This window comes from Thalassophryne amazonica, chromosome 4 (genome assembly GCF_902500255.1).
Source record: "Thalassophryne amazonica chromosome 4, fThaAma1.1, whole genome shotgun sequence".
Classification (NCBI taxonomy): Eukaryota; Metazoa; Chordata; class Actinopteri; order Batrachoidiformes; family Batrachoididae; genus Thalassophryne; species Thalassophryne amazonica.
The window spans coordinates 29,955,379-29,975,805 of NC_047106.1; the positions used below are offsets into that span (position 1 = coordinate 29,955,379).

At 42.0% G+C, this 20,427-nt stretch overlaps 1 protein-coding gene across 1 annotated transcript in view; it reads right to left on the reverse strand.

Annotated features, from left to right (window-relative positions):
* The window catches only part of si:dkey-103g5.4, a 162,238-nt gene that overhangs the window by 58,680 nt on the left and 83,131 nt on the right, over positions 1–20,427 (reverse strand). The window contains exons 29-30 of the mRNA XM_034169315.1: positions 17,126–17,242; positions 9,652–9,803 (exon numbers count right to left, since the gene is read on the reverse strand). Of these exons, the coding sequence (XP_034025206.1) occupies positions 9,652–9,803; positions 17,126–17,242 (269 nt within the window). The remainder of the gene's footprint in view (positions 1–9,651; positions 9,804–17,125; positions 17,243–20,427) is intronic.

The following is a 20,427-nucleotide window of genomic DNA, read 5'->3' on the forward strand; positions in this document are numbered from 1 at the left end:
GATTAAAATACTGCATTGTTGAACATTTTTTTATGTCTGTACTGAAATTATGGCATTTTTAGGTTCACACTGACCAGCAGTCCAAATGCATGTTACATTATCACTGTTCAGAAAAGGGTAATACATGTTGTTGCTAATGATTAATACAACAGTGATTTGTCTTCCACCACACATGAAATCATACCTGTTATTCTCATCACACTGCTGTCAACCATCTTTAGCTTCTCCGGTGGTCTGTTACATCCCAACCACAAAGTCGGGGGTTCCTCTGTGGGCTTTTTGTCAACAAAGTGAAAAGAGCACATGTATAACGTTTTAGGCGGTCTTTTCAAGTTGAGTTTTTTTCAGCCACATCCTTCTGGGTTCCTCATCCCTCGGTCAGCGATGAAAATCCTCTTAGTCCGGCTGCATGTTAAAAACATTGCTGTTGTAGCCGCAGATTTAACAAACAGCGCAACATGTTCCCAAGCTACACAAGGACATTTTTAAATGCTACAGGAGCTTATCATCATTCAGAAAAGAAAACAATGAACTTTCAAATAAACCGGTCCGGCAAACGAAAACTGCTAGAAAACAATTGCTCACTACTACGTCCAGTGTCTCACCAGAAGTCGCACCCATAATCGCTTCTACAGCGCCCCCAGGAATAAGGTGGACAGGAAATGACGGGCTTTCTGACACATACTGGTAAATCTATTGTACACAGAGCATTGGTCTCTAACCACCTTGAAGCCGATCCAACAAGACATACAGTAGTGTTCAGAATAATAGTTGATGGCTGTTTTCCATTTTCTTCCATGCATTTGTTTTTTTGTTTTTTTTTTTTTTGTCCAAGTTTTCCCCTCTCCAATCAACTTTTTAATCAAACTACGCTATTCTTCAATCAATCAATCAATCAATTTTTTTATATAGCGCCAAATCACAACAAACAGTTGCCCCAAGGCGCTTTATATTGTAAGGCAAGGCCATACAATAATTATGTAAAACCCCAACGGTCAAAACGACCCCCTGTGAGCAAGCACTTGGCTACAGTGGGAAGGAAAAACTCCCTTTTAACAGGAAGAAACCTCCAGCAGAACCAGGCTCAGGGAGGGGCAGTCTTCTGCTGGGACTGGTTGGGGCTGAGGGAAAGAACCAGGAAAAAGAGATCGATCACTAATGATTAAATGCAGAGTGATGCATACGGAGCAAAAAGAGAAAGAAACAGTGCATCATGGGAACCCCCCCACAGTCTACGTCTAAAGCAACATAACCAAGGGATGGTCCAGGGTCACCCGATCCAGCCCTAACTATAAGCCTTAGCGAAAAGGAAAGTTTTAAGCCTAATCTTAAAAGTAGAGAGGGTATCTGTCTCCCTGATCTGAATTGGGAGCTGGTTCCACAGGAGAGGAGCCTGAAAGCTGAAGGCTCTGCCTCCCATTCTACTCTTACAAACCCTAGGAACTACAAGTAAGCCCGCAGTCTGAGAGCGAAGCGCTCTAATGGGGTAATATGGTACTACGAGGTCCCTAAGATAAGATGGGACCTGATTATTCAAAACCTTATAAGTAAGAAGAAGAATTTTAAATTCTATTCTAGCATTAACAGGAAGCCAATGAAGGGAGGCCAACACGGGTGAGATATGCTCTCTCCTGCTAGTCCCCGTCAGTACTCTAGCTGCAGCATTCTGAACCAACTGAAGGCTTTTTAGGGAACTTTTAGGACAACCTGATAATAATGAATTACAATAGTCCAGCCTAGAGGAAATAAATGCATGAATTAATTTTTCAGCATCACTCTGAGACAAGACCTTTCTGATTTTAGAGATATTGCGTAAATGCAAAAAGGCAGTCCTACATATTTGTTAATATGCGCTTTGAATGACATATCCTGATCAAAAATAACTCCAAGATTTCTCACAGTATTACTAGAGATCAGGGAAATGCCATCCAGAGTAACGATCTGGTTAGACACCATGCTTCTAAGATTTGTGGGGCCAAGTACAATAACTTCAGTTTTATCTGAGTTTAAAAGCAGGAAATTAGAGGTCATCCATGTCTTTATGTCTGTAAGACAATCCTGCAGTTTAGCTAATTGGTGTGTATCCTCTGGCTTCATGGATAGATAAAGCTGGGTATCATCTGCGTAACAATGAAAATTTAAGCAATACGTCTAATAATACTGCCCAAGGGAAGCATGTATAAAGTGAATAAAATTGGTCCTAGCACAGAACCTTGTGGAACTCCATAATTAACTTTAGTCTGTGAAGAAGATTCCCCATTTACATGAACAAACTGTAATCTATTAGACAAATATGATTCAAACCACCGCAGCGCAATGCCTTTAATACCTATGACATGCTCTAATCTCTGTAATAAAATTTTATGGTCAACAGTATCAAAAGCAGCACTGAGGTCCAACAGAACAAGCACAGAGATAAGTCCACTGTCCGAAGCCATAAGAAGATCATTTGTAACCTTCACTAATGCTGTTTCTGTACTATGATGAATTCTAAAACCTGACTGAAACTCTTCAAATAGACCATTCCTCTGCAGGTGATCAGTTAGCTGTTTTACAACTACCCTCTCAAGAATCTTTGAGAGAAAAGGAAGGTTGGAGATTGGCCTATAATTAGCTAAGATAGCTGGGTCAAGTGATGGCTTTTTAAGTAATGGTTTAATTACTGCCACCTTAAAGGCCTGTGGTACATAACCAACTAACAAAGATAGATTGATCATATTTAAGATTGAAGCATTAAATAATGGTAGGACTTCCTTGAGCAGCCTGGCAGGAATGGGGTCTAATAAGCATGTTGATGGTTTGGATGAAGTAACTAATGAAAATAACTCAGACAGAACAATCGGAGAGAAAGAGTCTAACCAAATACCGGCATCACTGAAAGCAGCCAAAGATAACGATACATCTTTGGGATGGTTATGAGTAATTTTTTCTCTAATAGTCAAAATTTTGTTAGCAAAGAAAGTCATGAAGTCATTACTAGTTAAAGTTAATGGAATACTCAGCTCAATAGAGCTCTGACTCTTTGTCAGCCTGGCTACAGTGCTGAAAAGAAACCTGGGGTTGTTCTTATTTTCTTCAATTAGTGATGAGTAGAAAGATGTCCTAGCTTTACGGAGGGCTTTTTTATAGAGCAACAGACTCTTTTTCCAGGCTAAGTGAAGATCTTCTAAATTAGTGAGACGCCATTTCCTCTCCAACTTACGGGTTATCTGCTTTAAGCTGCGAGTTTGTGAGTTATACCACGGAGTCAGGCACTTCTGATTTAAAGCTCTCTTTTTCAGAGAAGCTACAGCATCCAAAGTTGTCTTCAATGAGGATGTAAAACTATTGACGAGATACTCTATCTCCCTTACAGAGTTTAGGTAGCTACTCTGCACTGTGTTGGTATATGGCATTAGAGAACATAAAGAAGGAATCATATCCTTAAACCTAGTTACAGCGCTTTCTGAAAGACTTCTAGTGTAATGAAACTTATTCCCCACTGCTGGGTAGTCCATCAGAGTAAATGTAAATGTTATTAAGAAATGATCAGACAGAAGGGAGTTTTCAGGGAATACTGTTAAGTCTTCTATTTCCATACCATAAGTCAGAACAAGATCTAAGATATGATTAAAGTGGTGGGTGGACTCATTTACTTTTTGAGCAAAGCCAATAGAGTCTAATAATAGATTAAATGCAGTGTTGAGGCTGTCATTCTCAGCATCTGTGTGGATGTTAAAATCGCCCACTATAATTATCTTATCTGAGCTAAGCACTAAGTCAGACAAAAGGTCTGAAAATTCACAGAGAAACTCACAGTAACGACCAGGTGGACGATAGATAATAACAAATAAAACTGGTTTTTGGGACTTCCAATTTGGATGGACAAGACTAAGAGACAAGCTTTCAAATGAATTAAAGCTCTGTCTGGGTTTTTGATTAATTAATAAGCTGGAATGGAAGATTGCTGCTAATCCTCCTCCTCGGCCCGTGCTACGAGCATTCTAACAGTTAGTGTGACTCGGGGGTGTTGACTCATTTAAACTAACATATTCATCCTGCTGTAACCAGGTTTCTGTTAGGCAGAATAAATCAATATGTTGATCAATTATTATATCATTTACCAACAGGGACTTAGAAGAGAGAGACCTAATGTTTAATAGACCACATTTAACTGTTTTAGTCTGTGGTGCAGTTGAAGGTGCTATATTATTTTTTCTTTTTGAGTTTTTATGCTTAAATAGATTTTTGCTGGTTGTTGGTGGTCTGGGAGCAGGCACCGTCTCTACGGGGATGGGGTAATGAGGGGATGGCAGGGGGAGAGAAGCTGCAGAGAGGTGTGTAAGACTACAACTCTTCTGAACAATGTCTTGAACGTCCCATTTTCCTCAGACTTTCAAAGACAAAAGCATGTTCAACAGGTGCTGGCTTCATCCTTAAATAGGGGACACCTGATTCACACCTGTTTGTTCCACAAAATTGACAAACTCACTGACTGAATGCCACACTACTATTATTGTGAACACCCCCTTTTCTACTTTTTTTACTAATAGCCCAATTTCATAGCCTTAAGAGTGTGCATATCATGAATGCTTGGTCTTGTTGGATTTGTGAGAATCTACTGGATCTACTGGTACCTTGTTTTCCATGTAACAATAAGAAATATACTCAAAACCTGGATTAACCTTTTTAGTCACATAGCTCTACTATTATTCTGAACACTACTGTAGCTGTGTGCAGGTTTAAGGCTCACACAGAAGCCAGTGACCTCATGACACAAGGAAATAATAGAGCGGATGAGCCAGCAAAGGCTGCATGAACCAAACCCACAACACACAAACTATATCAAGGACTTCCTCATGGAAACTACTTCTGCCTCTCTAATAGAGGTGGTAGAGGTCCAGAACAATGCTGCAACACATGAGTGTAAGCAGTGAAAAGGATGTGGATGTACTGCTGTTTATACTGTGTGGTATGGGACAACTGGTAATCTGTGCCTGACTAAATGTTTGTTTCATTAACTAGTTGATACATGGGAAAGATCACCTCTCAAAAAGAAGGGATGGTAAATACAGGTTTCCAAACAAGCTTTCTCAAATTATGGTCAAAATGCTTTAGTTATCCAGGAAGGATATGTCTAATCGTTTACTCGACAGCAGCTGGCCTGTTTGTTGGTCTTCAAGATGCTTCACTACTCTTCCAAGTAGATTCTTCAGTTTTAAAAAAAGATTGTGCAATATACCCAACATATTGTTTTGGACAAAAGATTCAAAGACCAATCTGTTCAACCAAAGAGATTACAACAGTTTCTCCTGAAGGTCATTAAAGTCTACTTCTGTCAGAGGATGGTTGAGTTTGCTCCCTTGATAGATGTATCCTTAATCTTCTTGGTAAGTGATGAAACTCCTGCGAAAGACTGTGTCTTACACTTTGCCCAGGTGAAGAGAAGGGTTTTTTTTCCCCCACATTTCACATAGATGGATTGTTTTATACCATCTGTCCTCTCTATTACAGAATAAGTTGCCCTCAAAAGTGTGCCCTTTGTCTTTAGATGAGGGTAAATTACTGAGTACTAACCTGAGCTCTTAGTCCTCCTTTGTTTGTGTCATGACTGTTTACTATCTGCAGTGTAGCAAGTGGCCGAGCAGTCCTCACTGCACTGAACAGCGAATAACATTCTTCTTGGGGTGTGAAGTCTACTACTTACTACACTGGAAGTGGCTAAGGCAGTACGGCAGCCCCTTCTGCTAGCCTGGCCTTGCACACATTACAGTAGCCTTCAGGACTTACACATATTAATGCTTTATTAAATGAGGAGCATAATGGAATTTATATGCTACCTCCCAGATCCAACTGGCCGTGCACGCAGGAGGATGGAGGAGCAGGACATCATGCACAATCTGGACTTATGCATTTAATGTTTTGTTAATTGAGGAGCACAATGGAAGTTATGTGATGTCTCCCGGCTCCAACCAGCCATGCATCAACATCAACATGCAGATACACCTTGGATCTGCTGTGGTTGAATAAATCAATAGTCTGCAATAAAATGTTATTGCCGAATAAATAAAATCAAAAGACACACCCCAGACGCACTGCTGGACATCGTGCCCGTTCCACCATGTTGTGGTAAGCTTTGATTGGATCTAGAGGAGAGGCCAACAGGAGAGTTGGTCCTACAGGGACATCATTCTGTGAGTGCTCTGTTCACGCCACTTTTTTTTTTTCTTTTCTTTTCTTTTTTGGCTCCTCCATGGAGCCACTCTAATCTTTTTTTAAAAATGATCATTTGTTATTTTTTTTATTATTATTATTTACAAGACTGTGCCTTAATGGGTATAATCGGGGGGATTTCCACAGCGTCTGTTCCCATAATAGAAGCATAATCCCAGCTGAACACTTGCACAAACATGGCATAATTTCAGATATGAGCACTGTTAAACATGTGTTAGAGTGCCACACACCATTTGCGCATATAATTAGCAGATCCTTGCAACTGCATAGAGTGTGCTGCACTCTTGCGAATGTCAAATGTAAAGTATTTGTGCGGCTCATGTGATATGTATGTGGACATCTTCAGCGCGACTCCCTGCGAAATTCGGCTGGCATTCGGGTGACATGCACTAATGTGTCATTAGTAGCAATTCAATGAGATACCAACTGCAAATTTGTTGCTCATTTGTGTGTTTTGTTGCAGATTTCCATCTCCAACTACTCTCCAACAGTTGTGGCCCAGTGAAATAGTACACTTACACTCCAGATGCACAAAGACAAGACTGGCCACAGCTTGGGACTCGCCAACTGTCTCCGTTGGAGCCCCCTCAAGAATATGGTTGCCAGTCTTTTGTCAAAACATATATACGCTTCTTTAAAACCAGCCAACGCATTTAAGAGTCCAAGTCGCTGCTGAGCTTGAAGATGTTCAGGATAGGCTGCTTGACATTTTGTTTTAAGCCTGTGGCAGAGTGGTCATACCTCTCGGTGTCTGGGCCTTTAGGGTGTACAAAATTTGTTGCAGTGTGTAGGATGGTCTGACAGTTCAATAGGCAGGTTTGTGACCAAAGAGCCCTCTGTTTGATTCCCAAAGTTGGTCACAGTGTGTAGTTGAGTTCCTTGCATGGCAGCACCCTGACATTAGTGTGTGTGTGTGTGTGGTGTGTGTGTGTGTGTGTGTGTGTGTGTGTGTGTGTGTGTGTGTGTGTGTGTGTGTGTGTGTGTGTGTGTGTGTGTGTGTGTGTGTGTGTGCATCTGTGAATGGGCCAATGTGAGGCATTAATGTCTACATCAAATGGAAAAGTGTTACAGAAATGTCCATTTAATGTGCTGATATATTTGAAGGGAAATTGGTATGTGGTGTTTTCCGAGACTCTCTTCAGCTTCTCAGTCACTGCAGCCTCGTACTGGATAACAGGATCCTTTGTCTGGTCTTGAACTGATCCATCTGTTCTTTCTTTACTCTATCTGTTTGCTGACTCCAGTGTAGAACAGTTCACATTTGTTCCTGTTGGAGCCACTAATTCAATAAGTGAAACTGTCAAGCATGAGTAAATCCATGAATTAGATTATTAAAAATTATTTTCCATGTGCATTTTTATTTCATGTTCATTTAATACTTTATGTATTGCAACTGTATGTTAGAATGGAAATGACTGCTATTTAATTTGTTTCTGTGCGTATATGTGTTTTATGTGCATATTGATCATCATCTGACCTTAACATACGAAAGCTTTTGGGGAACCTCCATATTTATGCTAAAACATCTTAAAATTTGAGTTATTTACTTCTGTTTTTTAGGGTTTGACAACCAAAAAAACAAAACAAAGCTATCATAAAAAGTTGATGGTGTAGCAATAATGTCAGCTAAATGTTTTAACGGTAGCTTCAACAAAATGCTTTACTGTATTATCGCGTTAGTGTTATCACAGTTACAAGTAAATTTTCACTTTCCAGATGGCTCAGCAGCTGTCACTCAAAGCAACCACGCCCCCAATTATAACTTAATGAGTTAAAATGTCTTAAACTAATAAGTTGAAAAAACTCACCCCCATACAGCTGTCATTGAGGGGAATGCTAACGATAGATACCAAATACTGTCTTTTTTATCAAGCTGTAAACACATTTATTTCTGCTTTAAAGCTGGACATACGAGGTCTGTTAGAAAAGTATCGGACCTTTTTATTTTTTGCAAAAACCTTATGGATTTGAATCACGTGTGCTTGCATGAGCCAACTTTGAACCTACGTGCGCATGCGTGAACTTTTTCACGCCTGTCGATTGCATCATTTTCTGGTAAGCAGCCTTTGTGTGAGGACATGTGTAGTGTGCTCGGCGAATTTTCATTTCAAGGAAAAAGACGGAACGACTGGAGCAGCACCGCATCAAATTTTGCCAGAAACTGGGCGACAGCAAGGTGGAAACCATTCGGAAGATTCATATGGCTTTCGGTGACAATCCTATGGGCATCACATAAGGAGCGGTACAGCCGGTTTAAAGACGTCCGCAAAACGGTGGAGAGCGAGCCGCGCTCTGGTCGGCCATCAACATGCTGAAATGACCAGATCATTTCCAAAGTGAACGCTGTGGAAATTGTGGAAAGAGGTGGACATCAGCACTTTTCGGTACATTCCACTGTGACAGAAGATTTGGCCATGAAAAGAGTGGCTGTGAAATTCATGCTGCTTCTGATGGCGGAGCAAAAGTGCCTCCGTGTTGAAGTCTCACAGGACATGCTGTGACATGCCCACCTCTTCCACAATTTCTCGGATAGTCACACGACTGAAACGTCACCGAAAGCCATCTGAATCATCTGAATGGTTTCCACCTGGGTGTCGCCCAGTTTCTGGCAAAATTTGTTCACGCATGTGCACGAAGGTTCAAGGTTTGCTCATGCAAGCACACGTGATTCAAATCCATCAGGTTTTTGCAAAAAATAAAAAGGTCTGATACTTTTCTAACAGACCTCGTATTAACATGGACTTGAATGGAGCAAGCCTGAAAAGACCAGTCAGGGAACTCAACTTTTTCTTCTTCTGAGTAGGCCTCATCTGAGCCCATCAAAGCTTACTGCTGGTGCCCACCACTTCCACCTGCCTACATCTGGAACCCATGATCAAGGTCTACAACAAACAAAAGTAAGCCTAATAAATGAAAGAAGCCTCATTCTTGCATTCATGGATGTGGATCCCCAAAGATCATGGTTTAAAATCAGGACACCAGTTCAATGTAGGTTGCTTCCCCAGCCAAGGTAGTACCTGCTTATTTAACCTCTGTGTTATGCTGTTGTCTCTTCACTCGCTCCACCTTGGGACATGAACTCATGATCTCCAGCATGGAGTGTAGGTGCTTTAACCAGGAGGCTAAAACCCATGGGCACTGGTATCTGTGGCCAGAGCGTGTTTTGGCCTTGGAGAATGAAGTTTACTGACTACTATATGCACTCCTGCTAGCCTCCTTCACACTTAGAGTTGGGTGGTTTGGGATAATGCAGATGAAATGTTTCCTCCAATAATAAAGACAGGTGGCATAACCGGGAATCAAACCAGGTCAGCACATTGGTAGCCCAACTATTTATCCAACTAAGGTACCTGCTCTCCATGCTTATCGTGATTTAACACACTGAGTGTGGGAGGGAGCATGAGACTAAAATATACAAGGACCTTATTTGGCACCAACCAGTTTGAGATTATGCAGTGTGTTGAGCAGGAACAGTCCATGCTGATAGACCAGAAACTCTCTGGGATTGAGGAGTGATGAGTCCAAAGGAATCAGTTCTCCTTCACAGTCCCACTGGGCCTCCAGGATGTCGACAAAACTTTTGCCTCTGTCTGGACAAAACAGAAGAGAGACACCTTCAACTGTAAGCCATAATTTACAGCACAGTCGTTACACTGGGCATCCAAATCGCAGAAGGACCACTCAACATGTCTTTGTTCTGCAAAATGTAAGACACAAAAACAGCAAAGCTAACAATATGATATACAATTATCACACTTTATTGCTATTGGCCAAGTCTGTACTACAATTCTCAAGATCAGCCATCCGGGCATTTAACCTCGAGGAGCGGGTTTTCGCTGAAAACATCGGCAAGCTCAATACAAATACACGTAATTTGATCACTTTTCAAACAAGTAAGACTCGTCAATAATGTCAATTTAATGTACAATGGTCCATTTCAGGTCAGCTTGGTGTATAAATCTCACCCTTCCAGGCAATGATAGCTGACAATAAAAAAAACGGCTGATTTTAACAGAACAGCATACAGACCAAGTGTGTTTTCACTGAGCGGCCAGTCGCGGAAATACGAATTCTGGCCTTCGGACTGGCCACTTCGCGTGAGATGTGGCGCCAACCTTGAGAATAAGTCTCAAAATCATACAGTTTCAGTTTATTTACCCTATCCTATTGAGGTTTCAAATCTTGCAAAATCTCAGAGAGGTGGCTGGACAGTGAGACGTCATTAACTACTGAAGCACAGATAACACTGCAATATAACTGCTGAACACGGACAATGGCCTCAGCATTGCAAAGTAAAACTCTCTGTATATTGTGCCTAAAACTCTCGTGAATATATTATTTAGGTTTTTAGATGTTGTTATTGTGTTTGTTTTATGTAAACGTGAGAATCTCAAGTGATTTCTCGCTTATTTACAATGGGAATTGTGAGCCACAGTCGCAGTCGGGGGAAAGTGATGTTTGCTCTTTAATGCCCTGCTTATTGTCCTTTACAACACTGTTTGTTCCAGAGTAATATATACATGAGATGTCTGAAAACTGGTTTGCGTTTATGAAGTAGCTACCTTCGGGTGACAGACATGGAATATTTGTTTTAGCAAGTGTTCAAGGTCTCATGCATGCAGTCTCTTATGAAAGGCATAAAAATTTGCAATTCATTTGCAAATGTGTCATGTGGTTTCCCCATTGTTTTGATTGCAGCGCCTCTCTGGCATTCAAGGGATTATGTAATATTTCAATAGGGAGAATGGATTCAGGTGGACCAGCGAATTTTGTCTGTTACAATCGAAATCCATTATATGTATGAAACGGACAAAATCCGTTTATGTATAAAACGGACAAAATCTGTTATATGAATGTAACAGATTAGTTACAGTCAGGAGGTGCTGAACGATCTACAGGGAATTCCCAGCACCAATTAGGTTTATGTATTTCCTTGATTAAAAGCCTGACCTTGAATCAGGATCTTCCTCATTTAATGACCGGGTCAAATTGTCTGAAAAAATAAACGCCTGCCTTAAATAAGCGGCGGACATTATGTGCATTAAAAAGATTACATTTAATCGAGTCCACTGTGGAGTGGTACCTTAAAATCCTAAAGCCTGAGTTATGCTTCTGCAACTCTGTGGCCATGCAATGACATGAAGGTGCGCCTGACCCTTTTAAAATTCTCCGTCGCATCTTTATGCAATTTTCTGCAGGGGCAGTGGCTTTTTCTGGATTAATTTGTCCCTCAAGGAGCTCCACTTCTTTAAACAATCATCAACCTCCAAACCATGAATTGGGGGTCATTTGAGCATCTGTGTTATAAAGTTGGTTATATTTGCAGTCTTTTCTGCCAAAAGTATTTGATCCGTGATCAAAATGTAATCAGCGTGCGGACTGCAAACACTTTTAAAGTATCCTCCTGACTACCAGGTATAGTCAGGAGGATATGACGGAAGAGGAAGGAGTGAAACCAGAAAAGTGAGAACTCATAGCCTTCCGGTCTCGGTCATTTTGACCGGGTTACAGAGAGGCCTTGCAGCGAGGGTTCTGATCAAAACAAATCAAATCAATTTTATTTATATAGCGCCAAATCACAACAAACAGTTGCCCCAAGGCGCTTTATATTGTAAGGCAAGGCCATACAATAATCCAATAATAATGATCTAAACCGATCTGGCTCATCACACCCAGGGATATGTGTGAAACTTAACACCATATTACAGTACAGGCAGCAAGCAGAATTCTGTTAATAATCACTGGCCTTGAATTACGTCCTGCCTCATTTAGGTCCCGAGCTGTGCATGGTTTGAAAACAATTAACTCTCAGGCTTTTAATCATGGAAATATGGTACCCACTTTCCTCCAATTGTCTAGTCCCAGTGCTGAACTTCATTTCATACCCCTGTTACTGGGTATGTCCAGACTGCTATGTCTGGTACATGTGATTGGTATTTAATGGAATACATTATGATGGAGTGGGATGTATTATCCGATGCAAGTGAAAATCCATTCTATGTTTATTACATGGAAAACCAGTCAAAAGCAGTGGGCCTATTCGGTTTATACGATGATGGTTTAGACGAGTTTTACTGTGGATAGTTTCACCAGAATCTTTGTTTAATAAAACTTCAGGAAGATGCCATAATTGTTGTGTGGGCCGCTGAAGAGGAGGTACTGCTGGCCCACCACCACCAGAGGGCGCCCTGCCTGAAGTGCAGGCTTCAGGCACGAGAGGGCGCTGCCGCCTCTCAGGAACAGCCGGGGTGACAGCTGTCACTCATCCACTATGACAGCTGTCACCAATCATCAACTCATCAACCACTCCATATAAGCTGGAAGACATCTCCACCCCGCTGCCGAGATATCGTTTGCCTTTGGAGGTATATTCTCAGCCGTATTCAGTAGGTGCTACTGTTACTGGTTTATTGTGTTCCCCTTTTGGAGGTGGAGGTGTCTTACCCACCATTAAGGAACTGTCGCTACTTATATTTGCTGGGTGTACACACACCCACACATAACTGTTTCTGCTTCCTACCAGCAGTACCAGATCCGACAGCCGGAGACGGTGGCCAACTGGGGACTCGGAACTTGGCGGCTCCAGTATTCTCCGGGTTCAGTGGCAGTGGAAATCGTGTGGGATCCGGCTCTTCTCTGGACGGACGTCTTCCATCCTCGAGCCTGCCCACACGTCACCTTAGTACATTTGACTCTGTCCAAATTCTGTATTTGTCTGTATTTCGTTGTGCACGCTTAACAACAGTAAAGTGTTGTATTTTTGGCTCATCTATTGTCCGTTCATTTGTGCCCCCTGTTGTGGGTCCGTGTCATGACACTTTCCCAACATTAATCTGACAAAATTCCTTAAACTAAGCCCTCACCCCAACAAACTACAAGATATGCTTTCTCGCTCGAGGTTACGACATCATCCAGCTGGGCTTCATCAAGGCTCTGAAAAAAGAAGGCTGGGCTGAAAACAGTGATAAATACTCAAGTGAACACAACAACTCAGCCAGCTCAAGTCAGGAAGAGAAGGTGTGGCTTCAAAGTTTCCTGATACTATCCAAAACTACTTATCCACCTAATTTGTTCACAATTCAGGGTTTTAAAACTTTAACTCGATGATGCTTTCACCCTTATAAAGCTGCATTTTCTGCAGCATGACTTGGAGTGAAAACAATGAGGCATTTACATTTCTTTGCCAGATAATTGTGCACAAGGATAACTGTGCACAAGATAATTGTGCACTGTGTGTAAAAGTACACAGTACAACATGCTGTACAACAGACCACAGTGTAAGATTTACGCAATGGTATGAAAATGCTACACAACTGCACCACAATCAACAACTCAAAGCTCAGTACCTTCCACTCTCCACATCACACACAAACCACTCATAACCACCAAATTAAGGAGAAACAGGCAGTTTTATTTTCCAGCCCAAATCCAGGATCATTACACACAAACTGCGATGTGTTTCCAGGAAATCATTCTGGCACTTGGACTTCATTTGCGAAGGAGGTATTACTTTTTGTATATACTATTTCATTATCTCACAAGGATTGTCAAAACATGATTTTAGTATTACCTCACTGTTATTGAGAAACATCTGGCTGCAGACACTGGAGAAAGTGGGCTGGAAATTTATGACCTACATTAACCGTAACCCTGCCTGTAAAGGTATAGTCCCCTTTGGTTTCTTTTTTTTTTTACTGTTTAGGTCATAAAAAGGCTCATAATCAGCAATCGTGGAGCTGAAAAAATATGACCTTCACTTTAATAGTGCCAAAAACTGATGTCAAATTGAAGCAGAAAGATAGTAAAACAATGTATTCTCATGAAGAATGAATCATTCCTTAGGGCACCTTCTCACATAATACGATTGAAGCCGACTAGCACACGAAGGAGGAACTGCATGCCATTCATGAAAAATTAGAGCCGCCTCGTACACCTGTTGCCACAACTATTCCGGCACACAAGCGGCCTAAAGACAGCGAATGCCCTGCGCATGCTCATTTGATCCCCCTCTCGGCAGGTTTCGGCCAAATTCCAGGTGTCACATACAAACATCTAACACTACTCGCTGCACACTTAGAAAAGGCAGGGCTATTCGCGCACCTGGTACGATAGCAGAGAGCAGGCGACCATATTCGACCTCTCTGTGAAAAGTGTCTAAGTGCAACACAAGTGTGGCATCACCTAGCAATGCACATGGGTGTGACTGTGCCGAACCCCCCCCTACCCCCCAACACACACCATGAATAAGTAAGTAAGTAAGTAAGTAAACTTTATTTATATAGCGCTTTTCACAGACGGGGTCACAAAGCGCTTTACAAGGTAAAACAATAAAAATATACAGTAAAAATACACACTCAGTGCTAAAAGATTATTGGCCACGAAAAGCCTGTTTAAAAAGTAGAGTCTTTAGTTGCTTTTTGAACATCTCAACAGAGTCCAGGGATCGCAGGGACAGAGGGAGTTCATTCCAGAGACGAGGCGCTACGGCTTTAAAAGATCGGTCTCCTTGAGTTTTAAAGCAAGTTCGAGAAACCATCAACAGGTTCTGACCTAAAGATCTGAGGTTGCGGGCTGAGGTGTAGGGCTGAATCAAGTCAGCAATGTAATCAGAAGCCTGACCATGTAGTGCTCTGAAAGTCAAGACCAACATTTTAAAATTAATTCTATAGGCAACAGGGAGCCAGTGGAGGGATTCCAAGATAGGCGTGATGTGGGCTCTCCTGTTGGTGCGGGTCAGAAGCCTCGCAGCAGAGTTCTGGACATACTGCAACCGATTTATCTCCTTCTTACCCAGGCAAGTGAACAGGCTGTTGCAATAGTCCAACCGCGTGGAGACAAAGGCATGGATGATTTCCTCTAATTCTTTCTGTGACACCAATTGTTTAAGTTTGGCGATATTTCGCAGTTGAAAGAAGCAATTCTTCACAAGCTTGCTTGCGTGCTGAGCAAGAGACATTCCTTCATCGAAAATAACGCCAAGGTTTCTAAGGCTTGTTTTTGCCGTTAAGCCCAAGTCACCAAGGAGGCTCCTGATAACAGGAACAGCACTGTCAGGGGCAACAATAAGTGTCTCAGTTTTTTCAGAGTTTAGTTGCAGACGGTTTCCATTAAGCCACATTGTCAGCTGTGGCTGTAGGTCCCGGAGTCCGGTGCTGGACAACACGCAGTGTACGTGTGTGTGTGTGTGTGTGTGTGTGTGTGTGTGTGTGTGTGTGTGTGTGTGTGTGTGTGTGTGTGTGGGCACTCATGCTGTCATAAGGACCGGCCGGCTGATTTCACTTCCACCACGTAAATTGCAGTTTACATGATAGACAAAAAGAGTGGAAATTAAATCAAACAAATAAGGGTGACGAAGGCGTGAACTCATTCTTGTGTGATTGCTTTGCTGTGGACACTAGCGCATGTTAGCTGACCGCCGACTGACTGATACCTGGACATGACCGTACACTCAAGTTGTTGCATTACAACACAGACAAAAATATGCCATAATAAACATCATTTTGTCAGTTATTACAGTGCTTTTTTCTCTTTTTTTTTAAATACATTTATCTCCTTGTTGATTTTAGGGATTTTACACTCCTATTATAAGACAGTGATTGTAGCGCAGTGGTAACGTTTCCATCTGGTAATCTGAGCTTTTGTAAATTGCAGGTTCGAATCCCGTGAGTGGCATTTATTTTTTATTTGAACAGAGTTATTTAACCGCAGGTTCTGTATTGCATCCCCTTTTATTTATTATTGATATCAACCTAGTGATTTTCATTAATTATACAGCTGGTTTTTATTTTATGTTTCTCCACATAAGCATCGCGATGACACGTTCCAGCTGCTCGCACTGTGTTTGCACGAGCGTGCACGAATCCCTCGCTCATGTCGTGCACATCTATGTGACCATGCGTCCCTCACGACAGCAGGTGGATGGTTCATGGTTCCCCATTTCGTGTTTGGTTCTCATATTTTCTTCCAGTTTCTGCATCTTTCATGTTATGTTTGAAGGGGCCCTAAATTTTCTATACCTGCTCATTCCACTGGGTCAGCCTATCCCAGTGGTCATTGGGCAAGAGGCGAGGTACACCCTGAACAGTGTGTGAGTCTATTGCAGGGCCACATATAGACAGACAAACACATTCACACTCTCACTCACACCTACGGTCATCAGCGTAGTCATCAATTCACCTAAACTGCATGTCTTGGAAACACAGGGAGAACATGCAAACTCCACACAGAAAGGGCCAGTTGCGAAATGTACACAGGACCTTCTTGCTGTGCAGCAACAGTGCTAACCACAAAGCCACTTTACTGCCCAGTTTGTATGGAATCTTATCAAATGTTATGGATGAAATTTTGAGCATAATCCTTCAAACATCCATGTGCATGCACAACACGTTTCACAATAAGTGTTCAGAACCTAGAATAAAGAGAATAAAAATAACAGGAAACAGGAAAATAGGTATGTTTAACTATGAACTATTAATAAATTAACAGCCTGGGAACCACAGGTAGCCAGAGATCCTACTGGTAAGAACTCAAGATAAAATCTTGACACATGAAGGTTTTGCTGGATATCTGCTGGACACATAAGTCAACACTCACACAGGTCGATTTAACGGTGGCATAATTTTCTGTCATTTTTCATTGAAAACAATGAAAGGTCCCATTTATGGTCTGCTGCATACACTCAACATGTGAATAAGGTATAAAAACACTGGGAAGTGATCCAGCCCTTGGGACCTCAAAAAGGGTAAAGAGGTTAATGATGGATGGATGAATGGAGAAATCCAACAATAAATCAAGTTTAACTAAAGTGAAAGTAAGGTTGACTCCTGAAAATGTACATGTGTCGTGTGTATCCAGCTTATACCAGAAGTCTCTTCATACAGTCAAACATTCAGCCATTTGTGACCAAACCTACCAGCAGATTCTGCTTGAAGGAGCCCAGCAGCGTGGGCGGAGCATTTCAGCTGTAACTCCACCCCCTTCAGCAGCTGAAACAGTGGAGAGAGCTGCAGCAGCTTGCTCCACTCCTCCCCTACGGGATAACACCAACACAGGTGGATAACCTGAGCATCACAACACACTGGTTACACTCAGGTAAACGTTGCACTTTTACAACACCTGACAAAAATTACACAATCACTCCACACAAAGGATGCTTACACTTTGATTACCATTATCAACAACAACAACAAAAATCAGTTCTTTGTTGCTCCTCCTCAGGATCTCTGAGGCCTGGACTGACTAAAGAATAACAATGTTCTTCACCAAGCTGGCTCCATCTTTCTGGAACAGTGGTTGACACATCAGCTTTTCTTCATTTGTACCACAGATTTACAACTGCATTGAGACCCTGTTTGCTGGACTTGTCATTTAGTTGATATTAGGGATGGCATGATACCACTCTTTTCATATTCAATGTGATTCGGATTCCAAGACCTGAGATACTTAAACTCCTCCACCTGGGGTAATAACTCTCCCCTGATCCAGGGGACTGTCCACCCTTTTCTAACAGAGGACAGTGGTTTCAGAGTGCTGATTCTCATCCCATTTGCTTCACACTCACTCACTCTCACCACTCATCTTCAACCGCTTATCCAAGATCGAGTCGCAGGGGCAACAGCTCCAGCAGGGGACCTCAGACTTCCCTTTCCTGGGCCAGCAGACCTAGTCCTGGGTCTTCCCCAGGGTCTCCTCCCAGTTGCTTCACATTGTACCTGTACATTGGAGGTCTCATGGAACATTCAGATCAGACAGTTCCAATATCCGATCCAGTCAATTTGGCCAACCACTGGGATAGGCTCCAGCTCCCCCGTGAGCCTTAATTGGAAGATGTGGTTATAGAAAATGAATGAATAAATAATTGTGGCCAATACTGGACAGATACCAATCTGACACATTGGAACATCACACCCCTAATTGATATACCATTCTGGAACTAGAAGCACTCAGAGAGTGCAAACCGCCGCCAATGCCATGGGGTCACTGACACCATAACATCTACACGCCGTGGAATCAATGAACCTAAAAAAGTCTAACGATGTTTGTGTTGTGTGGGCCGCTGAAGAGGAGGTACTGCTGGCCCACCACCACCAGATGGCGCCCTGCTTGAAGTGCAGGCTTCAAGCACGAGAGGGCGTCGGAGCCACTGGGAGTGACAGCTGTCACTTAACATCAGCACCAGCTGTCACTCATCCAACTCATCACCATCACCATAAAGGCCGGACTGCAACTCCACCTCCTCACCGAGAAATCAGTTACCAGAAGAGGTCATTTCGCTGCTCAACCTAACACTGACTTATAGTCTGAACTTCTTTGCAGCCATTTTTCCTGTGGTGTTGCCTTATCTGTGGGATTGGCGTTTGGTGTGATCAGCGACGGCTTCGCATCACACCCCAACCAGATAAGTGGTTAGACAGGAGCTGCACGAGTGTGTGATTGGAGGTGGAGGTGCTCCCTCCCAAAGGAACACAGACTGTGGAATTACTGAGTGTGCGAACTCACACTCATCTATACTGTTTCTGTTCTCTGCCAGCAGTACCAGGTCTGACAGCTGGAGACGGTGGCCACCTGGGGATCCAGGACTTGGCGGCTCCGGTGTTCTTCAGGTCCGTTGGCGGTGAGGGCCGTGTGGGATCCGGCTCGGTTCTGGACGGACGTCTCCTATCCTCAAGCCTGCCCACACGTCACTCAACATATAATTGTCTGTACTACCAAAACTGTATTTGTCTGTATTCCGTTGTGCACTTCACAACATTAAATTGTTACTGTTTGGCTTATCCATTGCCTGTTCATTTTACGCCCCCTGTTGTGGGCCCGTGTTCCTACACTTTCACAACAGTTTGCTCAGTAGTAAAAAAAGTTTCATCTGCTGTGATTGGATAGCATGTATCAATTTATTATTCAACTAAACTGCAAATATATGAATTTTTTAACATTTATGAAACACTTCTCTAAACAAGGCCATAGGGTCACTGACCCTAAAGAGATTCCCTCCTTGGCACAGTGATCTATTTCTTTTTGTCTCTTTCTCTAAAATTGTATATAATAATCATTAGCTTATTAATATATAAACAAAAATAAATTTAAGAAATATTATAATTTGAAAACAAATGCACCCGAACGTGATGACAGCTGCAACTGCGTAACGCTAACTTTTAACATTGAAAATGCCATAGACATGCTAACGCATTAGCATCAGGATCTGGATTGTGATCCGGATCACCACTAAAATTTAATCACTTGTTCCTCTTGTCATTTCCAACCACTCCACAAAATTTCAACAAAAATTAATTTAAGAAATATTACAATTTGAAAACAAATGCATCCGAACGTGATGACAGCTGCAACTGCTTAATGCTAACTTTTAACATTGAAAATGCCATAGACATGCTAACGCATTAGCACCACTAAAATTTAATCACTTGTTCCTCTTGTCATTTCTAACCACTCCACAAAATTTCATCAAAATCCGTTCAAAACTTTTTGAGTTATCCTGCTGACAGACAGACAAACAAACAAACGCGACCAAAAACATAACCTCCTTGGCGGAGGTAATAAAAGCTTGAACACATCCTGACTTCATCATCATCAAACCTTCTTTCTATCAATGCAAAATGAAAAAATATCTAAAATCTCACTCTGTACCTGTGCATTGACAGCTGAGTTTCTCCCTGGTGCTTTACTTGACATGCAACCTGATATCATAAATAACGTATAATTCAGCGATCACCAACGCTACAACAGGAGAGCAACTGCTGTGCATGTTTTTCCAACACCACGTGCTCCATCTGCTGTTAAATAAATAAGTCAGGTGTGCTCAGCCAGTCAAAAGCTAGGAAACACCAGACTTGACTAATGAAATGTGGTGACAGCAGGTAGACATGCAGAACAGGAGCTCTCCATAAGCAGGGGTGATGTCTAATGGTATAATCCTTTCCAACATCCACGCCACTTTATGCACACCTGATCCTGTCAGATCTCATACCACTTAGCAACACCAAGAGCTGTGAGCATGATTCATCAAGAATAAAATGGTGACAAATCTCAAAGTATATACAAAAAAGACCAAAACAAAAATGTTCTTTGGATAGATTTTCATTTTTAGACTTGTAAATGATTGTTTTAGAAATGCAAATAAATCACAGCTTTTTTAATTTGGTGGAACTCATTTTTTAACACAGTTTTTCCCTGAGCGTGAGTTAGCAATGGCCAGGAAGT